This window comes from Miniopterus natalensis, chromosome 4, assembly GCF_054644295.1.
Source record: "Miniopterus natalensis isolate mMinNat1 chromosome 4, mMinNat1.hap1, whole genome shotgun sequence".
Lineage (NCBI taxonomy): Eukaryota > Metazoa > Chordata > Mammalia > Chiroptera > Miniopteridae > Miniopterus > Miniopterus natalensis.
Window position 1 is genome coordinate 70,005,265 of NC_142084.1, and position 23,242 is coordinate 70,028,506.

General features: G+C 42.3%; 2 protein-coding genes across 2 annotated transcripts; both read left to right on the forward strand.

Moving 5' to 3' along the window:
• The first annotated feature begins 685 nt into the window (after window positions 1-685).
• Window positions 686-1,654, forward strand: LOC148093362 (olfactory receptor 7A17-like). Its single transcript, XM_087816034.1, has one exon. The coding sequence runs from the start codon at window positions 686-688 to the stop codon at window positions 1,652-1,654; it is 969 nt and encodes a 322-aa protein (XP_087672160.1).
• A 6,467-nt stretch (window positions 1,655-8,121) lies between these two features.
• Window positions 8,122-11,843, forward strand: LOC107534270 (olfactory receptor 7A10-like). Its single transcript, XM_087816176.1, has 2 exons — window positions 8,122-8,259; window positions 10,953-11,843. Exons 1-2 carry the CDS (start codon window positions 8,122-8,124, stop codon window positions 11,841-11,843), a joined length of 1,029 nt encoding a protein of 342 aa, XP_087672302.1.
• The last annotated feature ends 11,399 nt before the right edge of the window (window positions 11,844-23,242 follow it).

Sequence of the window (23,242 nt, forward strand, 5' to 3'; positions counted from 1 at the left end):
GTCCTTGGTGGACATCTGCCTCACCTCCACCACCGTCCCGAAGATGCTGGTGAACATCCAGACGCAGAGCAGAGCCATCACCTATGTTGTGAATATCTGAACCAATGCTATCCTCAGGGCCTTTGCTCTGGCTCTTTCCTCAAACAATTTTTCAAATAACCACATGTCTTCCACTCTATCTTCCTTAAGGTCTCTATTCAAATGCCACCTTGTTTGCAGGGCTTCCTGAACTCCCAGTAAAAAAATAGCACCCCATCCACTCTTTTTAATACCTACCTTCTTTTTTTTTCATGGCACCTGACCCCGTCTGACATCGTATATGATATTTATTTTGTGTATATTCTTTCACCGTCATTATATTCTAGGGACTTTGCTTCTCAGCATCTTACAGCTTTTTCCCTGGAGATGGTCAGTACTCAACACATATTCCTCAGGGACATGAAGGCATTTCTTATTAAAGCTGTGAAATACATGACCTCCTGGGGGAAAATAGCCTGAAGGTACTTAAACTCCTAAATCAGAGATGTCACAGGGGATGTCTTAAAGCGGATGATTTGCACAAAAACTAGATATTGATTAATTTACTGCAAAACATAAATTGTAGCATTTCAACTATGCTAGTAATGACCATTTGTGTGAAAATTAATTATGGTATTTTTTCACTCTTAGTCACCACCTCCACCACATGGGACCAGGCAATGATACAGGTACTGCGGAATTTCTTCTCCTGGGATTCTCAGAGGAACCAGAATTGCAGCCCCTTCTCTTTGGGCTGTTCCTCTCCATGTACCTGGTCGCCGTGCTGGGAAACCTGCTCCTCATCCTGGCCGTCAGCTCAGACTCCCGCCTCCACACGCCCATGTACTTCTTCCTGTCCAACCTGTCCTTGGTGGACATCTGCTTCACCTCCACCACTGTCCCGAAGATGCTGGTCAACATCCAGACACAGAGCAAAGTCATAACTTATAAAGGTTGCATCACGCAGATGTATTTTCTCACACTCTTTGGCGGTTGGGACAACTTCCTTCTAACTGTGATGGCCTATGACAGGTATGTGGCCATCTGCCACCCCCTGCACTACACGGTCATCATGAATCCCCGGCTCTGTGGACTGCTGGTCCTGGTGTCCTGTATCATTAGTATTTTGAATTCTTTGTTACATAGCTTAATGGCATCGAGACTGTCCTTCTGTGCAGACTTGGAAATTCCCCACTTTTTCTGTGAAATTAAGCAGATGATCAAACTTGCCTGCTCTGATACTTTTCTTAATGACACAGTGATGTACTTAACAACTGGGCTGTTGGCTGGTGGTCCCCTGGCTGGGATCCTTTACTCTTATTCTAGAATAGTGTCCTCCATATGTGGAATGTCATCAGCTCAGGGGAAATATAAAGCATTTTCTACCTGTGCATCTCACCTCTCAGTTGTCTCTTTATTTTATTGTACAGTCCTAGGTGTGTATCTCAGCTCTGGTCCTACCCACAGCTCGCATGCAAGTGCAACAGCCTCAGTGATGTACACGGTGGTCACACCCATGCTGAATCCCTTCATCTACAGTCTCAGGAACAAAGACATAAAGGTGGCTCTGAATAGATTCTTTGGGATGGCAGGTATAAAAGGGACGATTATTCTGGGACTGAAAAAGTGCCCTTGATCTCATAGTTCAAAGCCTCAAATCCAGAACCTGTGATTGTTTGATTGTGTGGACTAGAACAGGATCCTTCTCTTTATTCCCTGGCATGTCAATTTTTTATTATTTAACTTCTCTATATAATTTAAGTAACTCACTTTATTAAGCTTCTGCTATAATATGTAGTTTTCTTTATCACCATTTTTATACATTCTCAAAGTTTTTCTCAACCTTGGATCAGAAATATTTGGAAATTTCCATATCTTTCATGGGACAACTTGGATTTCTCCAAAGTAATTTCTTCTCTAATGACATATGCTAAGAAATTTCTCCCTAGTTTTATTGAAAACATAATCAGAGTTGTATTACTCATATGGACAAAACTACACTGGCATCTAAGGACATTTATTTAATTTTATTGTACAGGAAAAGATGAAACCACTTCTCACTTTGGGTCTGTCATTTATTTTCACATCACTACCTTAAGTACTCTTCCTAATTATGTAGATTTTAAATATTGTTCCATTTAAGTCTCAGCCTATTGATAAGAAAGGTATTCATTATAAATGCCTGGGGCACTCACCTGGGCCTTGAATTCCTGTGACACCGACCTGAGCCAATGTTGTTGTTGGACCGGCCCTTGCGGTTCTTACTATGATTGCAAGATGTGCTTCAGCCTCAACCATCAGAGGCTGCACGCATCAGCTTCAACCTCCTGCACGCCCCTACTGGAGACCCAGCCTGCAACCCGGTCATGTCCCTGACCGGGAATCGAACTGTGACCAGCTGGTTCATAGATTGACGCTCAACAGCTGAGACATGCTGGCGAGGCTGGTGTGGTTTTATTGTCTTATTTAGCTCAGTGTCTACTACAGACACTGACAAAACTGACTATCGAATATCAACTAGTGAAGTCTACATAGAAAGAAAGTTTTAATCAATTAATCTGGAACCAAAAACACCCTGAAAAGCCACGGCAATCTTGAGAAAGAAGAACAAAGTTGGAGGAATCACAATACCAGATATCAAGTTATACTACAAAGCCACTGTAATCAAAACAGCCTGGTACTGGCACAAGAACAGACATATTGATCAGTGGAACAGAACAGAAAACACAGATAAATCTTCAAAGTGTTTTTTCTAGATCTGTGAAATATGCTGTTGGTATTTTAATGAGGATTGCATTGAATGTATAGATTGCTTCAGGTAATATGGACATTTTAATGATGTTAATTCTTCCAATCCATGAACATGGTATATTTTTCCATTTGTTTATATCTTCCTCTATTTCTTTTTTCAGTGTCCTATAGTTTTCTGAGTAAAGATCTTTTACATCTTTGGTTAAATTTATTCCTAGGTATCTTATTTTTTTTAGTTGCAATGGTAAATGGGGTTGTTTTTTTAGTTTCTGTTTTCTGAGAGTTCATTATTGATGTATAAAAATATCATCGATTTCTGGGTGTTAATTTTATATTCTGCTACCTTGCTGAATTCATTTATTAAATCTAGTAGTTTTCTGGTGGAGTCTTTAGGGTTCTCTAAGTACAATATCATGTCATCTGCAAATAATGACAGTTTTGTTTCCTCCTTTCCAATTTGGATGCCTTTTATGTTTTCTTCTTGTCTAATTGCTGTGGGTAGGACTTCCAGTATTATGTTGAACAAGAGTGGTGAAAGTGGACACCCCTGTCTTGTTCCTGTTCTTAGGGGAAATGGTTTTAGTTTTTGCCCATTGAGTATGATGTTGGCTGTAGGTTTGTCATATACGGCCTTTATTATTGTTGAGGTATGATCCTTCTATTCCCACTTTGCTGAGAGTTTTTATCAAAAATGGATGCTGGATTTTATCGAATGCTTTTTCTGCATCTATTGATAAGATCATGTGATTTTTATCTTTCAGTTTGTTTATGTGATGTATCACGTTTATTGATTTGCGAATATTGTACCAGCCTTGCAACCCTGGAATAAATCCCAGTTGGTCATGGTGTATGATCTTTTTAATATATTGCTGGATCTGATTTGCTAATATTTTGTTGAGGATTTTGGCATCTGTGCTCATCAGGGATATTAGCCTGTAATTCTCTTTCTTTGTAGTATCTTTATCTGGTTTTGGAATTAGGCTAATGCTGGCCTCATAAAAAGAGTTTGAAAGTGTTCCTTCCTCTTGGATTTTTTGAAATAGTTTGAGGAGGATAGGTGTTAACCCTTTAGCATTTCCTGCCTTGCCAGTTTGGTGGTAATAAACTGATATTTCAGATCATCTACACTTCAACTGTTTTTTCAAGCCAATAGCTCTGCACTTTAGCCACAAATTCGGTCTGGTGTTGGAAGCAAGTGGATGGAGCTTTTATGTACTTTGCAGTCGTTTGGAATCCCTTCTATAATATCTCTGTTAAGTTTTTGCATTTATGATAACATACCTTTGGAATGTCAAGATAACTTTCTTTATCCTGACCCTTCCAGACACAACCATGCACCAGAGCAGAGACCACAAATCCTCTCGTTAATGTGTTAATTGTTGACTGTTAACTATCCTGCACTCACCAATGTAAAAGAAGTATGTGTCTATGATTTTACTTTTTATCTAATCCCAAAGGTTTCCGGGCTTTGCTTTCTCCCATGTTCCTGTTCTATCACCAGTGAATTTTTTGTAACACACTTATGCCTCCTGTTTTATTATAATGTATAAAATAAGGTGCAAAACTGACTTTCTGGAGCATTTTCTCAGTCCATTGAGGTTTTGCTTCCTGGCAATTGTTGTCAGTTTGGCTCAAATAAACTCATAAAAATTCTTACAGGTTTGGACATTGCTTACATTGACAGCCATAACCATAAAGGGACAATAGAGGGAGGCAAGGTGGCTGTGGTGTAACAGGAGGCTGTGTGCCCTTTCTCCCAGCTATGGACTGGATTTGCAGCTAAAATACTTCATGGTCAGCTTGCAAAAACAAGAGAAGTAGCTGATTAGACATATTTTATCTAAGGATCGCTAAAGAAACAATGTAGAGACTGTAAGAGAAAGGGAGTTGTGGAAAGGGGGAGCCTCCCTGGAGCTGGTGCTTGGCTGAGAGGCCTGAGTGATATTGGCTGCAAAGCTCCCTACCCTTGGGAGTGTGGGCTCACATCCCCAAGCAGGAATCCCAAACCTGAAGCAGCAGAGACTGGTAGGAGAACTTGCATATCATCAGGCAGAGGGATCCAGGGAAACGCTGTCTGCCTGGAAGACTGGGTCTGTACCTTCCCAGCAAAAGAGCACACCTAATGTCAGCAGCCCCAGTGGGAGAGGTTCACCTTGGATTCTGATGGCTGGAAAGGCCGCGCTGTGGTGTTTGGCTCCCTCCAAAAATGGGGGACCCTCTGCTTTCCTGAAAGGCAAGGTGCAGAGCCCCAGATAGTGACTAAACTGTGTGGTGTGGGGAAGGAAGATAGGATTCTTCCACCTCGAGTGTGGGGTTGCAACCCCTCCTCCCACCTATGGAGCTGCATGACTTCTCCATCCTGTGGAGTTGGTGGCAGGGCAGATTTGGGATTTTTGTCCTGCACTGAGGAGAGTTGGGAGTGTGAGCAGAGTTGGGATTCTTGGCCCCAGCTTTACTGAGACCAACTGTGCAGAGAGACCAGAGTCCTGTTTAGAGCTGACTTTGTAACTCCTTCAGCTTGGACCTGAGGTACAAGGGCACTGGGTCCTTGCAGAGCACAGACATTTTAAGGGAAGACTGAGGCAACATGAAACAGAACAACATCTGCATCACAGAATTGCCAGAGGGAGAAGAAAGTGAGCAAGGGATAGAGAACCTGTTCGAAGAAGTAATGACAGAAAGCTTCCCTAAGCTGGCGAGTAGAAAAGCCATACAAGTTCAGGAAGCACAGATGGTACCAATCTAGATGAACCCAAACAGACCATTTCAAGACACATCATAATTAAATGTTAAAGACAAAGTGAGAGTCTTAAGGGCAGCAAGAGAGAGACAGTCAGTTACCTACAAGGGAGCTCCCATAAGCATGTCAGCTGATTTCTCAACAGAAACACTAGAGGCCAGAAGGTAATGGCATGAAGTATTTAAGGTAATAAAAAGCAAAGTTCTAAAAGCAAGACTACTCTACCCAGCAAGGTTATCATTCAAAATTGAGGGTGAAATAAAGAGCTTCTTAGACAAAAAGAAAAAAAAAAAGGCTAAAGGGGTTTATTGTCACCAAACCAACAATGCAAGAAATGTTAAAGGGACTGCTGTAAGAAGAAATATATAGGGACAGGAACATAGCCATAAAGAATTAAAATAGCAAGAAATAAGTACCTATCAATAAAAACCTTAAATGTAAATGGATTAAATGCTCCAATCAGAAGACACAGGGTAGCTGAATAGATAAGAAAACATGACTCATATATATGTTATCTACAAGAGACACACCTCAGAACAAAAGATTCACACTGAAAGTGAAGGGATAGAAAATTTTTTCCATGCAAATAGAAATGAGGAAAAAGCAGGGGTAGCAACACTTATATTTCACAAAATAGACTTCAGAGCAAAGGCCTTAACAAGAGACAAAGAAGACCACTACATAACACTAAAGGGATTGAGCCAACAAGAGGATATAACCCTGGTAAACATCTTTCAATCTCCGTCTGGTTCCAAAATTCTTCCTTCCTCTTCCAAATGTTAGGACCCTGATGATTACATTAGTCCCACCTACACAATTATGGCCAATCTTATCTTTAAAAATATATATATATTATTGATCTCAGAGAGAGGAAGGGAGATGGAGAGAGAGAGAGAAACATCAATGAGAGAGTCGTTATTGATCAGCTGCCTCCTGCATGCCCCCGACAGGGGATTGAGCCCGCAACCCACGCATGTGCCCTGACTGGGAATCGAACCTCAATCTCTTGGATCCTAAGTCAATGCTCAACCACTGGGCCATGCCTGGCCAGGCCCAATCTTATCTTAAAATCAGCTGATTAGCCAAACTATTCCATCTGCTACTATAATCCTTTCTTGCAATGAAAAGCAACATACTACAAGTTTCTAGAGATTCTGATGTGGGTATCGTTGGAAGCTCTGATTCCGCCTACTATAAAAAAATTTCAGTAATATATTCCATGGTGTCACACAAGGGCCCTTATATAAAATAATCAAATAAGGTATTTTTCAGAAGTGTATCATATGATGTCATTTATAAATCCTTATATAAAGTAATTGAACAGTGAATTTATAACAGCTTCTGGAATTAATAAATACATTATACATTCAAAATTATATGCAAAATGATTTTTGATCCTGAAGACCTAGAACTACCGACACCTGACTCTAACACAGCCCCATCCTTACTACTCAAAGTGTGGTCCACAGACCAGCACCTGCAGCATCGACACCACCTGGGAACTTGTTTGATTCAAAGAATCTCTGGGCCCACCGGGACCTGCATTTGAACTATAATCATGGGTGACTTAAATGCACATTGAAGTTGGAGACGTGCTGATCTAGACTAGATTTTCTCACCTTCTCATGTTGGCAATTAGGGCAGGAAAATTATTTGTGTTGGTTATTATTGGTGTTTAGCAGCCTCCCTCCAGGCATTGCCAAACATCCCCAGGGGCAAATTCATCTCAGGTAGAACCACTGGTCTAGAGTTTGAAAACTGGAAGCAACCTGACAGATTCCAATCAAGACCCATCCCTCACTTAGTTCATAGCTTTGAGCAAGTCACTAAACTCCTTCAAGCCCCATTTCTGCAAAGGGGAATGAAGTTCATAATAGTAATACCTTATAGAATGGACTTTTCAAAAAATTAAATCAAAGTATAAGATACTAAGCTCAGATTATATGGCATAAAACTATCAAAATGTACCTCATAATTAACAAATATTTTATAATGAGGCACTAAATGACAGCTCTTAACTTGTGAGATAAATAAAAAATCCCAAATTATTTTGACAAATGTGTAAGGAAAGCAAAGAGTGTGGAGCCCAGGATTCCATATCAAAGGAACACAACTCTCTCTTTGTTGGAGAGAACAGCAATGCTCTAGAGACATCAGGGCTGTGTCCCCACCACAAATCAGTCCTTGAGGATCAAAGGAACTTGGTCATGATAGGTTACATAATCTCTTCCTTCATTACTGGTTGTAGTAAAATGAAAGCATATTGAAGAGTATTGCTGTTTGAGGAGAAGGAAATAGAGTATTAGGTGTGGAGAAAATGTTAACTCAGTGTTGGAATAAGGTAGTAAGAGGTTAGACCACTGGAAACACGTGTGATGAAGACAAGGAGTCATAAAAACTGAGCTCACTTGACTTCTAACCTAGTCTCTTGGGATTAGAGAATCATTAGGAAAAAATTCTTTCTGTTTATTCCAGAGGCCCAGAGGGAAATCACTTACATAGATGTGTAAATAACACAAGGGAAATGTGCCTGCTAAATGTGCCTGTAAATATCTTGTACAATGTTAGTGGATAAGACATGGTTGTTGCTTTTGATCCTGGCTCAGGAACTGATGCTTCACTCCTCCCTGCTGTCTCATGTGGGGACAGAGCTTCAGTCTCCACCATCAACCATCCAGGGAGCAATTCAGACTTCCACACAGAGACTTTCCTCTCAGAGACCCCACCCAGGTGAGTCTGGGAGCTGGGAGGTACATCAGGAAAGGGTCAGAGACGCTGGAGCCTGAGAACTTCTACCTGAGTCGCTGAGACCCTAATCAGCCTAGTCCTGAGACAAGATATCTCTGTTTGTTATCTTAGTTAAGTAACTAATTTATATTTAATTTACTAAATATGTTAATAAGGATGTGTCTCTTTGAATCTGCAATACAGGGCCCATGGTTGACAATTAAGTGATGGGAAGGGGGGTCCAGTTGGGTGATGCTGTAGAATGTGTGAGATGCATAAAATGGTTGTAGTAAGATGAAAGCATATTGAGGAGTTTTTCTGTTTGAGGAGAAAGAAATAGAGTATTAGGTGTGGAGAACAGTGTAGTGAAGTGAGAGTGTTTGTGTTAAATTTCTAAGATGGGCATATTTGAAATTATTTTGTGTTCATTGAAAAGATTGAGACATACATTGCAGTATTTTCTCTCACACTGGTATTCACATGAAACGTATTTAACGAGTCTAAAGAGGAATACTAAATAGTTTTTTTCATTACTGGTAAGCCTGCATTTATTTTGGGGTTTTGTACTATTTTACTTCCTGTATGGAACAGTTAGAAATTCCTATCCCACACTCAGCCTTTTCCTGCAGTATTTATTTTTCTATACTTTGAATGAGAAATTCTGTCATGCACTTGGGGGATATAAATTGAGGACTGACCAACGTTTAGCCAAAGAGCATAGTGTGCTGAGAAACAATAGTTTTTACAGTTCAGTGGTGGAGAAATTAAGGTTACACATTGTACCTTAAATCTTAACGACACAAAGGCATCATCGTCCACAGCATTTTCATTTATGTACTGAGGACTTCACTGTACCAGCTGGTGGGGTGCAATATCTCCAAAAATATCTCTTTTTCACTTCATGTGGGTTTTTCAAAGTAAAATGCCCTTGTCCAAGGAAGCTAATGAATGGAGAGACTTAAACTCAGTTCCCTTAAACACATTTTACTGAGTAAATTGCTCTATTAGATTGCCATGGCTGCTGTAAAATATTCCTACAGGAGTTCTTTAAAGTGAATATATGTAGGCTCTTATAGTTCTAGATGCCAGAAGCCTGAAATGAGTCTCACTGGAATAATATGAAGATGTCTGCAGGGTTGGGTTTCCTAGAGGCTCAGGGGAGAATCTGTTTTCTTTCCAATTCCAGTTTGTATTGCTGGCGCCTGCATTTCCTGACGCAGGACCCTTCCTTCTTCCTCAGAGCCGGCAGTGCTCATTTTCTCCTGGTCTCCCTCTTCCGCATGTTGGGGACCATTGTGTTTACCTTAGTTCCATCTGGATGATCCTGGCTCATCTGCTATTTTAAAGTAAGCCAATTAACAACCCTGTTCTATCTGCTACCCTAATTGCCCTTGCTATAAAAACATTCTATTCAAAAGCACTGGGGATTATCTGGACATCTTTTAGAGGTTCTGATTCTGCCTGCTACAAGTTATTTTTCAGTATTATTTTGTGTCAGTCAAGGGCCCTTATATAAAGGAAACAAAGGTTTAATCATAGCCTCTAGAATGAGTGAATACACTGTTCTTTCAAAACCCTATGCAAAGACCATATTTAGATCATAAGACCTAAAACTACCTGCAACTAACTCTAACACTGAACCACAGCCTTTCTACTCAGAGGGTGGGCCACAGACCAGGGCCTGCAGCATCACCACCACCAGGGGGCTTGTTAGAAACGCAGTCTCTGAGCTCTCCAGCACTGGCTGAATCAAATTCTGCATTTGAACTACAATCCTGGGGACTTCCTATGAACACTGAAATCGGAGAAGTGCTTATCTAAACTAGGTTTTCTCACCTTTCACCATTGACATTAGGGGAGGGATAATAATTTCGGGGTGGGTGGGTGGGGTGCTTTTTTGTGTAAATTGTAGGTATTTAGTGGTATCCCTTCAGATGTTGCCAGACACCCTAGGGGCAAAATCATATCTGACTAAAAGCAACCTGAAAAAATAATACTCAAGGCCCATCAGATACTCTGATATTAATTTGAGCAGATCACTAAACCTCTTCAGCTCCCCCCTAAGGCCCTTGTGCCGCCATTTCCTCTGCCAGCTGTACACTTCCCACATAACCTCGATCTCCCTCCCGCCCTTCCTTGAGTTCTGAGCTTAAATGCCATTTTGTTTGCATATCTTACCTAAGTACCCATAAAAAATAGAACACCCTAGTCACTTTCTCCTTTAGACCTGCTTTCATTTTCTTCATATGATCTCTCACCATCATGTTATATTTATAAATTTCTATTATTTCCTTCTATATTCTTTCTCCAAGATTGACTTATAGGGACTTTTGTTCTTCAGCACCCTCTACTCAAAGCCCAGACAGTGCTGAAAACATGGTCAGCACTCAGTTGATAGTCCTGAAATGCACAAAATATTTCTCATAAAAACTAATATATCTGACATCTTAAGGAAAATTCAGATTGGGATGAAAATGCTACTCTGAGATGACACAAGAAAGTCCTAGAGGGGAACAAATCCTTAGCAAAATACTGAATTTAATTTCTTGACTGCAAAATATAAACTGAAAGCTGTAGTATTAGAGCTATATGAGTAATATCAGTTTGTATGAAAATTAGTTATGTTCTTTCCCTCTTTCTTGGAAGTCACCTCCACCTCATGGAACCAGGGAATCTTACAAGAGTGTCAGAATTTCTTCTCCTGGGGCTTTCACAGGCCCTGGAACTGCAGCCCCTCGTCTTCGGGCTGTTCCTCTCCATGTACCTGGTGGCCGTGCTGGGAAACCTGCTCCTCGTGCTGGCCGTCGGCTCCGACTCCCGCCTCCACACGCCCATGTACTTCTTCCTGTCCAACCTGTCCTTGGTGGACATCTGCCTCACGTCCACCACCGTCCCGAAGATGCTGGTGAACATCCAGACGCAGAGCAGAGCCATCACCTACGCAGGCTGCATCAGCCAGGTGTATTTTTACCTACTCTTTGCAGGGCTGGATGACTTCCTCCTGACCGTGATGGCCTATGACAGGTATGTGGCCATCTGCCACCCCCTGCACTACGTGGTCATCATGAAGCCCCGGCTCTGTGGGCTGCTGGTTCTGCTGTCCTGGATCTTGAGTGCCCTGAATTCCTTGTCACAAAGCTTAATGGTGTTGCGACTATCCTTCTGTGCAGACTTGAAAATCCCCCAATTTTTTTGTGAACTCAGTCAGATGGCCCAACTAGCCTGCTCTGACACCTCTCTTAATAACACTGTGATGTATTTTATAACTGTGCTGCTGGGTGGTGGTCCCCTGGCTGGGATCCTTTACTCTTACTCTAAGATCGTGTCCTGCATACATAGAATGCCATCAGCTGAGGGGAAGTATAAAGCATTTTCTACCTGTGTGTCTCACCTCTCAGTTGTCTCCTTATTTTATGGTACGGGCCTAGGAGTTTACCTCAGCTCTGCTGCTACCCACAGCTCCCATGCAAGTGCAACAGCCTCAGTGATGTACACGGTGGTCACACCCATGCTGAACCCCTTCATCTACAGTCTCAGGAATAAAGACATAAAAGGGGTCCTGAAAAGATTCTTTGGGATGGCAGCTATAAAAAACCAGTTGTGCTGAGTCTGAAAAAGTGCACTTGATTTCATGGCTTTAAGACTAAAAACAAGAATTTGAATTTCTTTAATCAAATTGTGTTTGTAGAACTTATTCCTTTTGCCTATCTCCTGGAATTTCCACTTGTTTGAGTTCAACTTCTTTATACAATTTAAGTAACCATTTTATTGAGCTTTATAGACAGCTTTTCCCTTTCTCCTTTTTTCTTACCTCACATGGTTTTTTCCAACCTTGATCAGAAATATTTATAAATTCCACTTTATTTCACAGGCAACATGGATTTATTAAGATTAATTTCATCTCCAACGACATGCATCATTGTAAGTAAGTTGTTCGTGTTTTATAGATTGAATAGTCATAAGTTGTATTACTCATGTGGGAAAAACTTTACTTGGTTACTCACACCATTTATATAGTTTCATTCCTAGAAAATCTGAAACCTCAATATTAACTTTTATGTTTCTCATTCTCTTTGTACATCAGTACCTTAACTGTGACTCCAAATGACACACTAGATCAGATGAATTTAATTGACGTTTACAGAACATTTCACCCCAAACCTGCAGAATATACATTTTCCTCAAGTGCACATGAGACATTCTTAAAGCTAGACCACATGTTAGGACACAAAACAAGTCTCTACAAGTTTAAGAAGATTGAAATCATATCAAGCATTTTCTCAAACATTTACACAATGGAATACTATGCAGCTGTAAAAAAGAAGGATCCCTTCCCCTTTGAAACAGCATGGTGGGACCTGGAGAGTATTATGCTAAGTGAAATAAGCCAGTCAGAGAAAGATAAGCATCACATGATATTACTCATATGTGGAATCTAATGAACAAAATAGACTGATGAACAAAATAGATCTAAAGACATAAAAGCATGGAACAGTCTGACAAATCACTGAGGGAAGACAGGGGTGGGTGGGGAGAGATTAACCTAAGAACTTATATGCATAACCCATGGACACAGATAATAGTGTGGTGAAGACCTGGGGGGAGGCATGCAGGGTGGAGGGGGTCAATGGGGAGAAAAGGGGGACATTTGTAATACTTCCAAAAATAAAGATAAATTAAAACTTTAAAAAAATTCAACCTAGTAAATCTGAAGATCTAATTGCTTTATTAAGTGATTCATGAATCACACAGCATCACATCTAACAACTAAGGGAAATTGCTGAAGGGTTGTACAAAATAGAAGTGTTTTTTTTTTATAAAAAAAAGAGTGGGGCAAGGGCGCAATTAATAACAGAGAAGGAAGGATTTTGGGGGTGGGACTTGACATCTTTTCTGTGGGGGAAGAGAACAAGAAGGGTTTTTATCATACAGATTCCTTCTTTTTTCAACTGGAGATGGAGAGGGCCCATGTGACAGATTAACTTACTGGTGCTTGACCAGAAAATTCTTACCTGGTTGATTAAAATTGTGTTTCTGGGAGATGTAGAAACTTTCATTAGATCCAGTATTAAATTTAAATTTTGAATCATGGACTTTCAGCATGAGTGATGCCATTTTGAGCCTGTGGTAGGGCATTTTAACAATATAAATTCTTCCGATCAGTGGGCAGAGTGTATCTTTCCACTTTTTGTGTCTTCCTCAGTGACATTCAGCAATATCTTACAGTTTTCTATGTACAGGTCTTTCACTTCCTAGCTTATGTTCAGTCTTAGTATTTTATTCTTTTTGGCACAATTGTAAATAGATTTTTTTTTTTTAATTTCTCTTCTGAGAGTTTATTAGACACCACAGATTTCTGTAAATTGATTTTGTATTCCACAGTGTTACTGAATTCATATATTAGTTCTAACAAATTGTCTTTATTTTATTATATTTATTTTGTTGTTTTTTTTTTTTGTTAATGCTCACCTGAGGATACTTTTTCCATTGGTTTTCAGAGAGAGTGGAAAGGAGGGAGGGAGGAGGAGAGAGAGAGAGTGAGAGAAAAACACGTTGATGTGAGAGAGACACATCAATTGATTGCCTCCAGCATTCGCTCCAACTGGGGTGGGGGATCAAACCTGCAACCCAAGTATGCGCCCTTGACTAAGAATCGAACCTGCGACCCTTCAGTGCATGGGCCAATGCTTTAACCACTGAGCAACACCAACCAGGGCATTTGTTTTAAATAATTCATTGAGTTAATGAATGAAATAAACTGAACATATTTAAAATGCAAAATTTTCTGAATTAAAGATGCCATACAGAAATTAAGAGTACATGCAATCACCTTGATCTGGTGGTGATGTGAGATGATAAACTTAATTCAGTGAATTTTGTTAATGAATAAAATATTTGGAAATATTTAGTGAGTCTAAGAACTCTTTCACAGGTAAGGAGTATATGTATGTATACATATGTGTGCATTGTTACATGATTTTCTTTCTAATAAACATGCAGACATATATGTCCAACACAGACGCATTAATATTTTCACCTTTAATGTTGAAAGAAAACTTGAAAAATTTTTGAGAGAATAGAAATAAAAGAAGGAATGGTTAAATTAAACTGAGAGAATAGAAATTTAGACACAAAGATTTCAAGTATAATTTTTGAGGAAGATGGGGGCAAAACTGGTGAAAGTTGCTCCCTCCTCCTCCCAGCCGTGAACTGATATTACAACTAAATTATACAACAATCACCCTGATAACCAACTGAAAACAGCTGAACAGAAGTCTTAAAATCAAATATTTACAGTAGAAACCACATTGATACTGATTCCATCTTTCCTGGGGGGAACACTCCCCTCCAATCTGCATCAGCCAAGGGGGATTGCACAAGCCCCACATTCTTGGGGCTCCTATTGTCCTGCGGAAGCTTACACCCCACAAAGGAGTTTGCTGTCTGAGCCTGTAGTATAGACTCTCTGGAAGAAATCTTAAAGAAGAACTCAAGGAGAAGTAGAGACAGAGCTGTGTGGCTCTGGGACAAAGACCATTTATTCTCCTTACCCACCACAGGTGCCAAAAGTGTCCAGCTGCACCAAAGTGCCCTCTCCATAGCAATGGCGGAGTACACTGCCCCCAGTGGTCATAGCAGTAGAGCCTCCCACTGGACTACCATCCCACCTTCCCAGCCAGAACAGTGGCATCCCAACCCTCTATGGGACACCCATTAACCCTATCAGGGGAGAACCATTAGCTCCCCCCTCCTGACTCCTGGTGACACTGCCCTGCTGAGCTTGTGGGTTTCAGTATTGCCAGTGGCTGTGGCCAGCCTGTTTCCCCAGTGCAGAAGACTCTCCAGGAGTTCTGGGCAGAGTCTGAAATAAAATGAGTCTTGTGGCTCTTGGGTGGGACCAATTTTTGCGCACACCAGACCAGCACCACTCTTCCTGTGCACAGCCCTCCCTTTAGATGGCCAAACTTTGGTCTTTGTGGCCCTGATGAATCCCTGAGACTCAGCCCCACCACAAAAGTCCATGGGCACCATGGTAAGTGGCAGATGATCTTAGTGTACCCTGAGACTGTTGCTAAGTAGCCTCAAATCCAGCACTGGCACCAAATTTGAATCTGTATCAATCTGGCAAACCGCTTGCTGCTACCTGGTGACTCACTAACAGCCTCCCTCAAGCAACTTAGTTCTGCTAGAGGTTCTTTCAGTAACTGAGCCTAACAAGCAGCTAACAGGTGAGGGCAGATCTCGGGGATACTTGGGCCTTTAGCTGACCTGTCTCTGGGTTCAGTGCTGGTGGAAACCAGCCTTGGAGCACAGCTAGGCCCCTCCCATGCACACCCAGGTCCAGCAGAGACAGCCACAAACTGAATTGCTTTGTAAATCCAAACAGGTAGTCCAGGGCCCATCACTGGTAGCACCTGACATTACCCCTCATGGGATCCCCTTCCAAGGGGACCCAGAGCCAACACAACCAGTGATTCTGACCACATCAGAGTACAAACCAATTAGCTCCACAAGTGGCACACACAAAGGGAGATTTAGGCAGACAACAGACCCTGTTGGGGTGAATTTAGCTTTGTGGAGTCAGCCCCCACACAGCAGCTCACACACTGCACTCAGAATTGATCTTCATAGCCAACCAGAGAGGCAACCCCACCCATGGATGAGCTGACAGCAATCAAGACTCAACTACAATAGAAAGGCTCACATAACCCACACAGAGGGTATTCCTAAAGCACCTAGCTTTGGTGGTTAGGAAGACTGCGCCTCTGAGCCCCACAAAACACATACTACATAAGGCCACCATACCAAGGCATAGCTGATCTGTCTCATGCTCAAACAAATACAGAGAGGCAGCCAATATGGGGAGACAAAGAAGCATGCCCCAAATGAAAGAACAGAAGACATACCAAGAAAAGAACTAAATGAAATGGAGGCAAGCAAGCTACCAGATACAGAGCTGAAAACAATGGTTATGAGGATACTCAAAGGACTCAGCAAGAACGTCAACAGCATGAAAAGGGATGCAGAAACCATTAAAAAATCAGTCAGAAATGAAGGATGCAATATCAGAAATGAAGGATGCAATATCAGAAATGAAGGATACAATATCATAAATAAAGGATACACTAGAAAAAAATAAACAGCAGGCTAGATGAAGAAGAGGACCAAAACAGTAATTTGGAAAACAAGGTAGCAGAAAATGCCTAATCAGAGCAACAAAAAGAAAAAATAATTTTAAGAAAACCAGGATAGTCTAAGAGACCTTTGGGACAAAATGAAGCATAACAACATTTGCATCATAGAGGTATCCGGAAGAGAAGAAAGAGATCAAGGAATCTAAAACCTATTTAACAAATTAATGGCTGAAAACTTCCCCAACCTGGTGAAGAAAATAGACACCAGGTGCAGGAAGTGCAGAGCATCCCAAACACTATGAACCCAAACAGGTTCACACCAAGATACATAACAATGGCAAAGGTTAAAGACAAAGAGAGAATCTCAAAAGCAACAAGACAAAGACAGTCATCTACAAGGAAGCCCCAAAGACTGTCAGCTGATTTCTCAACAGAACAATTACAGGCCAGAAAAGATTGGCATGAAATATTTAGAGTGAGGAAAAGCAAGGACCTACAACCAAGACTACACTGCCCAGCAAGGCTATTATTTCAAAATAATAGCCCATACCTGGAAACAGCCCAAGTATCCATTAGTAGATGAGTGTATAAGAAAGCTGTGGTACATTTACACCATGGACAACTACTAGGCTGTAAAAAAGAAGTAGATCTTACCTTTTGCAACAGCATAGATGGGCCTGGGGAACACTACACTAAGTGAAATAAGACAGTCACAGAAAGACAAGTACCTTGTTATTTCACTGTGGGATCTAATGAACAAAATAAACAAACAAAATTGAAACACACTCATAAAAACAGAGGAAGAATTGATGGTAGCCAGAAAGGAGGGGGATTTGGGGTACTGGGTGAAGGAGGTGAAGGGATTAAGAAGCACAAATTGGTAGTAACAAAATACGTAGTCACGAGGAAGTAAGTAAAGCACAGGAAATATAGTCAATAATATTGAGATAACTATGTATGGTGCCAGTTGGGGTTCTGGAAATATACAGGGGAACACTATGTAAAGTATATGATTGTCTAACAACTAAGTGGCAACAAGTATAACTTGGCTCCTGGTACTTTCACTGTCTTCAAAGCCAGCGGGAAGCATCTTCCAGCCTTGCTCTGATCCCAGCTATTCTACCTTTTCTTCTACATTCTAGAACCACGGTGATGGCATTCTTCTCACCAGCATAATCATGGCCAGCCTTCTGATCTTAAAGTCAGCTGAGTAGCAAGGGGCTACCTTAACCCCCTTCTATAAAAATAACATATTCAAAGCTCCTAGGGATTAGTGTGGACATCTTTAGGAGGCCCTTATTCTGCCCACTATAGGTTCTTTTTCAGAAATGTATTATTTGGTTCCATCAAACCCATATGAAAAAAACTCAAACAATGTATCACAGCCTCTGGAATGAGAGACTACAGTCACCTGCTACATAATGACATTTTGGTCAATGAGGCACCACATATACAATGGTGGTCCCATATGATGACATATATAATGTTGCTGCAGAAGTCCTATCACCTAGTGGTGTCCCAGCCATGGTTACACATTAGTGAACCACGTTGCACAGATACTTACCATCACATTACAATTGCCTACAGTATTCAGTTCAGTAACATGCTGAACAGGTTTGTAGCCTAGGAGCTATAGGGGAACAGGATTTGTCATCCCAAAATGTCTCTTTGGCCTAATGATTTCTTTACACTGGTTAATTTTAAGAAATTGCAGACCTGGGAGAAGCCCTGAAAACCAAGTACGACTTGCCTTTTGTAAGGGACACTTACATTTGTAAGGAAAGTCTGCCTTTGCAGGGGTGTCTCCCTTGCTGTATCAAGAATGGGGAGGTGGTGACCTTACCTCTAGAGACAATGACTTAAACCTGCCTAACAATCTGACTGTGTTTACTGTGCTTTTCCTGGTAACCTCTCATATCTGACCCTCCTCCCCCAACACCTTTTCCTGTCTCCCGCTAGAGATGGTAGTTAAGGTGGCGTTTTCAGGAGTTTCTTAGTTTTCCTAGGTCTCTACATGAATAAGAGGTGTCCTGTTATTAAACTTTGGTTTGTTTTTCTCCTGCCAACCTGTCTTTGATTACAAAGGTGTGTCAGTCCAAAACCCAGAAGGGTGTAGGTTAAATGACTTTTCCTCCCCTGCGGAACAACAGGCTATACCACACAGCCTAGGTGAGCAGTAGGCTATGCCATCTAGGTTTGCACAAGTGCCCTCTCTGATGTTCACACAACAACAAAATCACCTGTGGATGCATTTCCCAGAACATATCCCTGTTGTTAAGCAGTACATGACTGTAACCTTTCATTCAAAGTCTTAAGCAAACACAATTTTTGGTGAAGATGGCCTACAGTTACTTGTCCCTTACTCTATAACAGGACCAAAGCTTGCTACTCAAAGAGTGGTCCTTGGACCAGGACCTGCAAAATCAGCATTTTCCTGGAACTTATGAGAAATGCAGACACTCTGGGCCCACAAGGACCTGCTGAATCAGTATCTGCACTTGGACTAGAATCGTGGGTGATTCACACTGATAAAGACTAACCGCAACTTAAGCAACTATAACCAGTCAGGAGGGTCTATGGGAAAAGCTAGGACTGATGGACCTTCTCTCACTGTATGTAATCGTGACAACCCTGCCCGCAGAAGTCTATGTTTATAAAACTCCGTGCTTCTAACTTCCCTTCCCTTTTTCCTTCCCCCTCTATAAATACCCCTCCATCTGGGCACACAGGCCAGAATGTGGCTTGTCATGTCTGCGTGCACTGGGTTGCAACACTTATTTTTTTCTGAATAAATCTTTTTTGGAGACTAAACATCTAGTCAATATTATTTTTCAGTCAATAATGTGCACTTTGAAGTTGGAGAAGGGCTAGGCTAGGGTCATAGACTAGGATTTTTTTTCTTCTAAAGTTGACATAATTATTAGTGTTGGGTATTGTAGGCATTTAGCAGCCTCCCTTCAGACATTGCCAAGTGGCTGGAGGGAAACCCATCCCTGGTTGGGGCCCACTGCAGTTTGAGAACTGAAAGTGTCCTGACAGATTCCAAACAACAGCTGCCCCTTACTCTGATTGTAACTTTGGGCAGATCACTACACTTCTTCAAGCCCCACTTCTGCTATGGAGAGTGAAGGTCATAATTTCACCACCTCGGAGAAAGGACCTTTATAAAACTTAAATCAAACAAGGCTTGCAAGGTACCAACTCAGAATGTATAGCAAAAAACTATGTCACTATGTCTCATAATTAACAATGGTTCTGTAATGTGGGACTACGTGGCAGCTCTTATCTCCTGCTATGAGTAGGAAATTTCTCACTGATTTGGCAAATGTGTCCTGAGGACAAGGAGTGTGGGGCACAAAGCTTTAGGTCAGAGTCCCGCAGCTCTCCCCTTGTTGGAGAGAGAAGTTGGGATGCTCTGGGGCACAGCAGGCCGTGCCCCCCGCAGGCCAGTGCGGTGAAGATCCAAGGTCCTCGTGGGGTGGGTTCCCTGTCGTAGGCTTTTGAGAAACTGTGACCCGGAGCTGGGCAAGGCGCCGGCGAGGCCTCTGGGGCGGGAGGGCCGTGGGGAGGGAGGAACCAAGCAGCGTTCACCTGGCTTCTAACTGGTCCCTGAGAAACGGGCATCAGCTTCAAAGTTTTCCACTCTGTCCACACAGGTGTCCCAAAGGGAAATCAGGGGCTCAGAGGTGGGGGTGACAGTGAAAACAGCATCTAATGAGCAGACACAGGGAGAAGTAAATGTGTCCTCGGCAGGCAGCGGGCGCAGCTCGGGCTGGACGGGCGCGCTGCTCCTGCTGGGCTTTCAATGGGCTGCTGACCAGCGCTGGCTCCTCCTGCTCTCGCCTGAGGACAGAGCTTCAGCCTCCAGCATCCAGCACCCGGGAGCAACCAGGCTTCCCAAGGAGCCCCTCCTTTCAGAGACCCCACCCAGGTGAGCGAGTGAGTGCGGCCTGTGCTGCGGGGGAGGCCGAGGAAAGCGCCCTAGAATCTGCCCGAGGCCCCCCGAGCCCACCCAGGCCAGCTCAGAGCCCAGAGACTGCCAGGTCTGCTTGCTAGGTAGACTAATTAATACATAATTAATTTATTTAGTAAATGAAATTATAGGTTTTTTTCCCTAAAAACATTGCTATTTGGTATATAGTTCCTTTATATATGTATAAATGTATTTAGGAGAATGTATGAAAATTTATTTAATTTATGTGGTCAATTCTATGTCTGTCATAATATGCCCCCTCCCATTACTTTTAAATGTACAAAGTTCTGCTTCTTTCACTGTGGCAAGGGCATTCTTTTGCACTCAATTAATGGTCTTCTCTATCCTTTGTCTAAGCATAGTCTATTTATGTTTATATAGGTAGAAATTATAACTGTAAATACTGCTTTATCCACTGCCTTGTATACATTTGTATTTTTATTTCCACATCTTTGCCCATTTATCTGGAATTAGAGACCCATATTGATGTGATTATTGTATTTTATAGGTTTACTTTGAAATTAGTTTTACAATTTTATTCAATTTTATTGATACCATTATTTGAATCCATAATATTTAATCCCATTTTATTTTCCCTGCCATTTTTTTCTTTTTTTTAATTCTCACCTGAGCACATGCTTTGAGAGAGGGAGAGAGAGGGAGAGAGAGGGAGAGAAAGAAACATGAATGTAAGAGAGCAACACAAGCCTGCCCCCCTCTCCCCACTTGCCAGCCGGTGGTCAAACCCGCACCTGCCCTGACCCAGAATGGAACTGGCAACCCTTTGGTGCATGGGGCATGCTCCACCAACTGAGACACTCTGGCCGGGCCCCTGCCATTTTCACATTATGAATATTCCATACCTTAATATATTTTCTATGTAAAGCACACTTTTTTTTTTTATTGTTCAAAATATTACAGATGTCCCGTTTTTCCCCATTGACCCCTTCCACCCGCACCCACTCCCCACCCCAGTCCCTCACCACACTGTTGTCCGTGTCCTCGGGTTATGCATATTTGCATATAAGTTCTTTGGTTAATCTCTTCCCACCCCACCCCCACCTTCCCTCTGAGATTTGTCAGTCTGATCCATGTAAAGCACACACTTATAAAACCACATAAGTGAACAAAATCAGTGAGCTCTCTGCTCGTTTGATCTCACATTATACAAAGAAAGCCCAGTACAAGGGTAAGTGTGCTGTGACATCATCTCCTCAGACGTGAACACGTGAAGGGGATCAATAGTTGTGGCAGAAGCGGGATTTTATAGAATATGTTCAGGGATATTTGCATGGTGACAAGGAACAGAAGCAGGACTAATGTGTACCCATCAGATGTGTCATAAAAGAGATAAAAAATCACAGCAAAGCAACACAGGAAAGGTGCCACAAAGACAATGAGAGAAGGGCCAGGCTCATCCTCTGTTGGGCCACATAAATACCAGGGTGACCTAGTAAACACGGAATGGGGGGCTCCCAATCAGATCAGGGCTGAGGGGGGCGCTGTGGTGAGGCCAGGGCAGCAGTAACGGTCAGTCGCTGTGTGGCCCCTGAGCCCGAGGGAGCTTCAGCACCACGCCGCTGGCTCTGCTCTCTGCACCCGGCTCTCTGCTGGGCTCTTCACGCTTATTACTTTCCCCCATTAGCAGGAACTGGCCTTTGGAACGGTTCTTCCACTTATTGCATTGAACTCCAGATTATTTTGACTGCGTCCCAAAATAAGACATGACTCTTGCATTGTGATCCAGCATTTTTGCACACAAACACAGAGATACACACAACTACACACACACAGATACACACACACACATGCGTGAACAAAGGGGACCGTGGAACCATTATGTATGTGCCCTCACTGTGTATGATGCCCCATATGTTCCTTTGTGCCTTCTTGAGTCTATCCTGTTTCACTTTTACAAACCATAGTCTGACACCCTACTGGGTCCTGATCGCAGAATATGGAAAACATTCCTCAAGCGTGTCCTCCGCACCCGGGCGAGCAGGGAACACGGTCTCATTCTGTCATAGAAAACGTGTTTCTTCAGCTACATTGAACTAAATCCGGAGCGGGAGGAGGAGTTTGTATAACATGCTACATGACTCAGGTACTCACAGTCTAACAAGGAACAAACACAGGGAATTAAATAAACATGGCACCGTGAATGCCCCAGCGCCGGGATTCAGGGCGTGCGAAAGTGTCCTTTCCCTGTGCTAACGTTAGAAAGAAGAAAGGGCTCATGGAGGAGAGGATCCAGTGTCTCTGAAAGAGGAGTTGGAGTCTGGAGAATGGAGAGGGGTGAAAACTTTCAAAAAGCCCAGTGGGGGGGCCAAGCATAGGAAAGCCAGCGTGTAAAGGCCCGAGCCCTGAAGCTGTGGCGTCAGGTGAAGCTGGGGGTCAAGTTCAATGTTTAGAGATCAGTGAGCGCCAGGCCAGGGCTCTGTGAGGGCGAAGCTGCCCCAAAGTTCAGACGCTTGAGCCTCGTGTTTGAAGCAGCGGAATCTTGGCTTCTCTCTTCACTGAGGAGGAGTCACTAGGGGAGGAATTTACGTTAGAGGGTTTGATGATCAGCTTTAAAGTCCTCTCTGAGTCAAAGCGAGTCCTCTCTGAGATGGGAAACTGAAATATGCCTGTGGAATTGGAGACCAAGATATTGGGAAGCAATAAAGACCTTTGAGAGGTAGAAGAAAATAATCAGCCTCATCTCATCACAGCGGTAGCCATTCATTCACCAGCCAGAAGGATCGACACCAAGCTCTCTACAGACAGTGTGGTGACTATCTGCCCACCGCCGGAGAAGGGTGGATGCCACAGTCCCCACCATTCGGGTGAGGGTATTAACAATTATTGTGTCGTATACCTGAAACTTACATAATGTCATAAACCAATGTTACCCCCTTT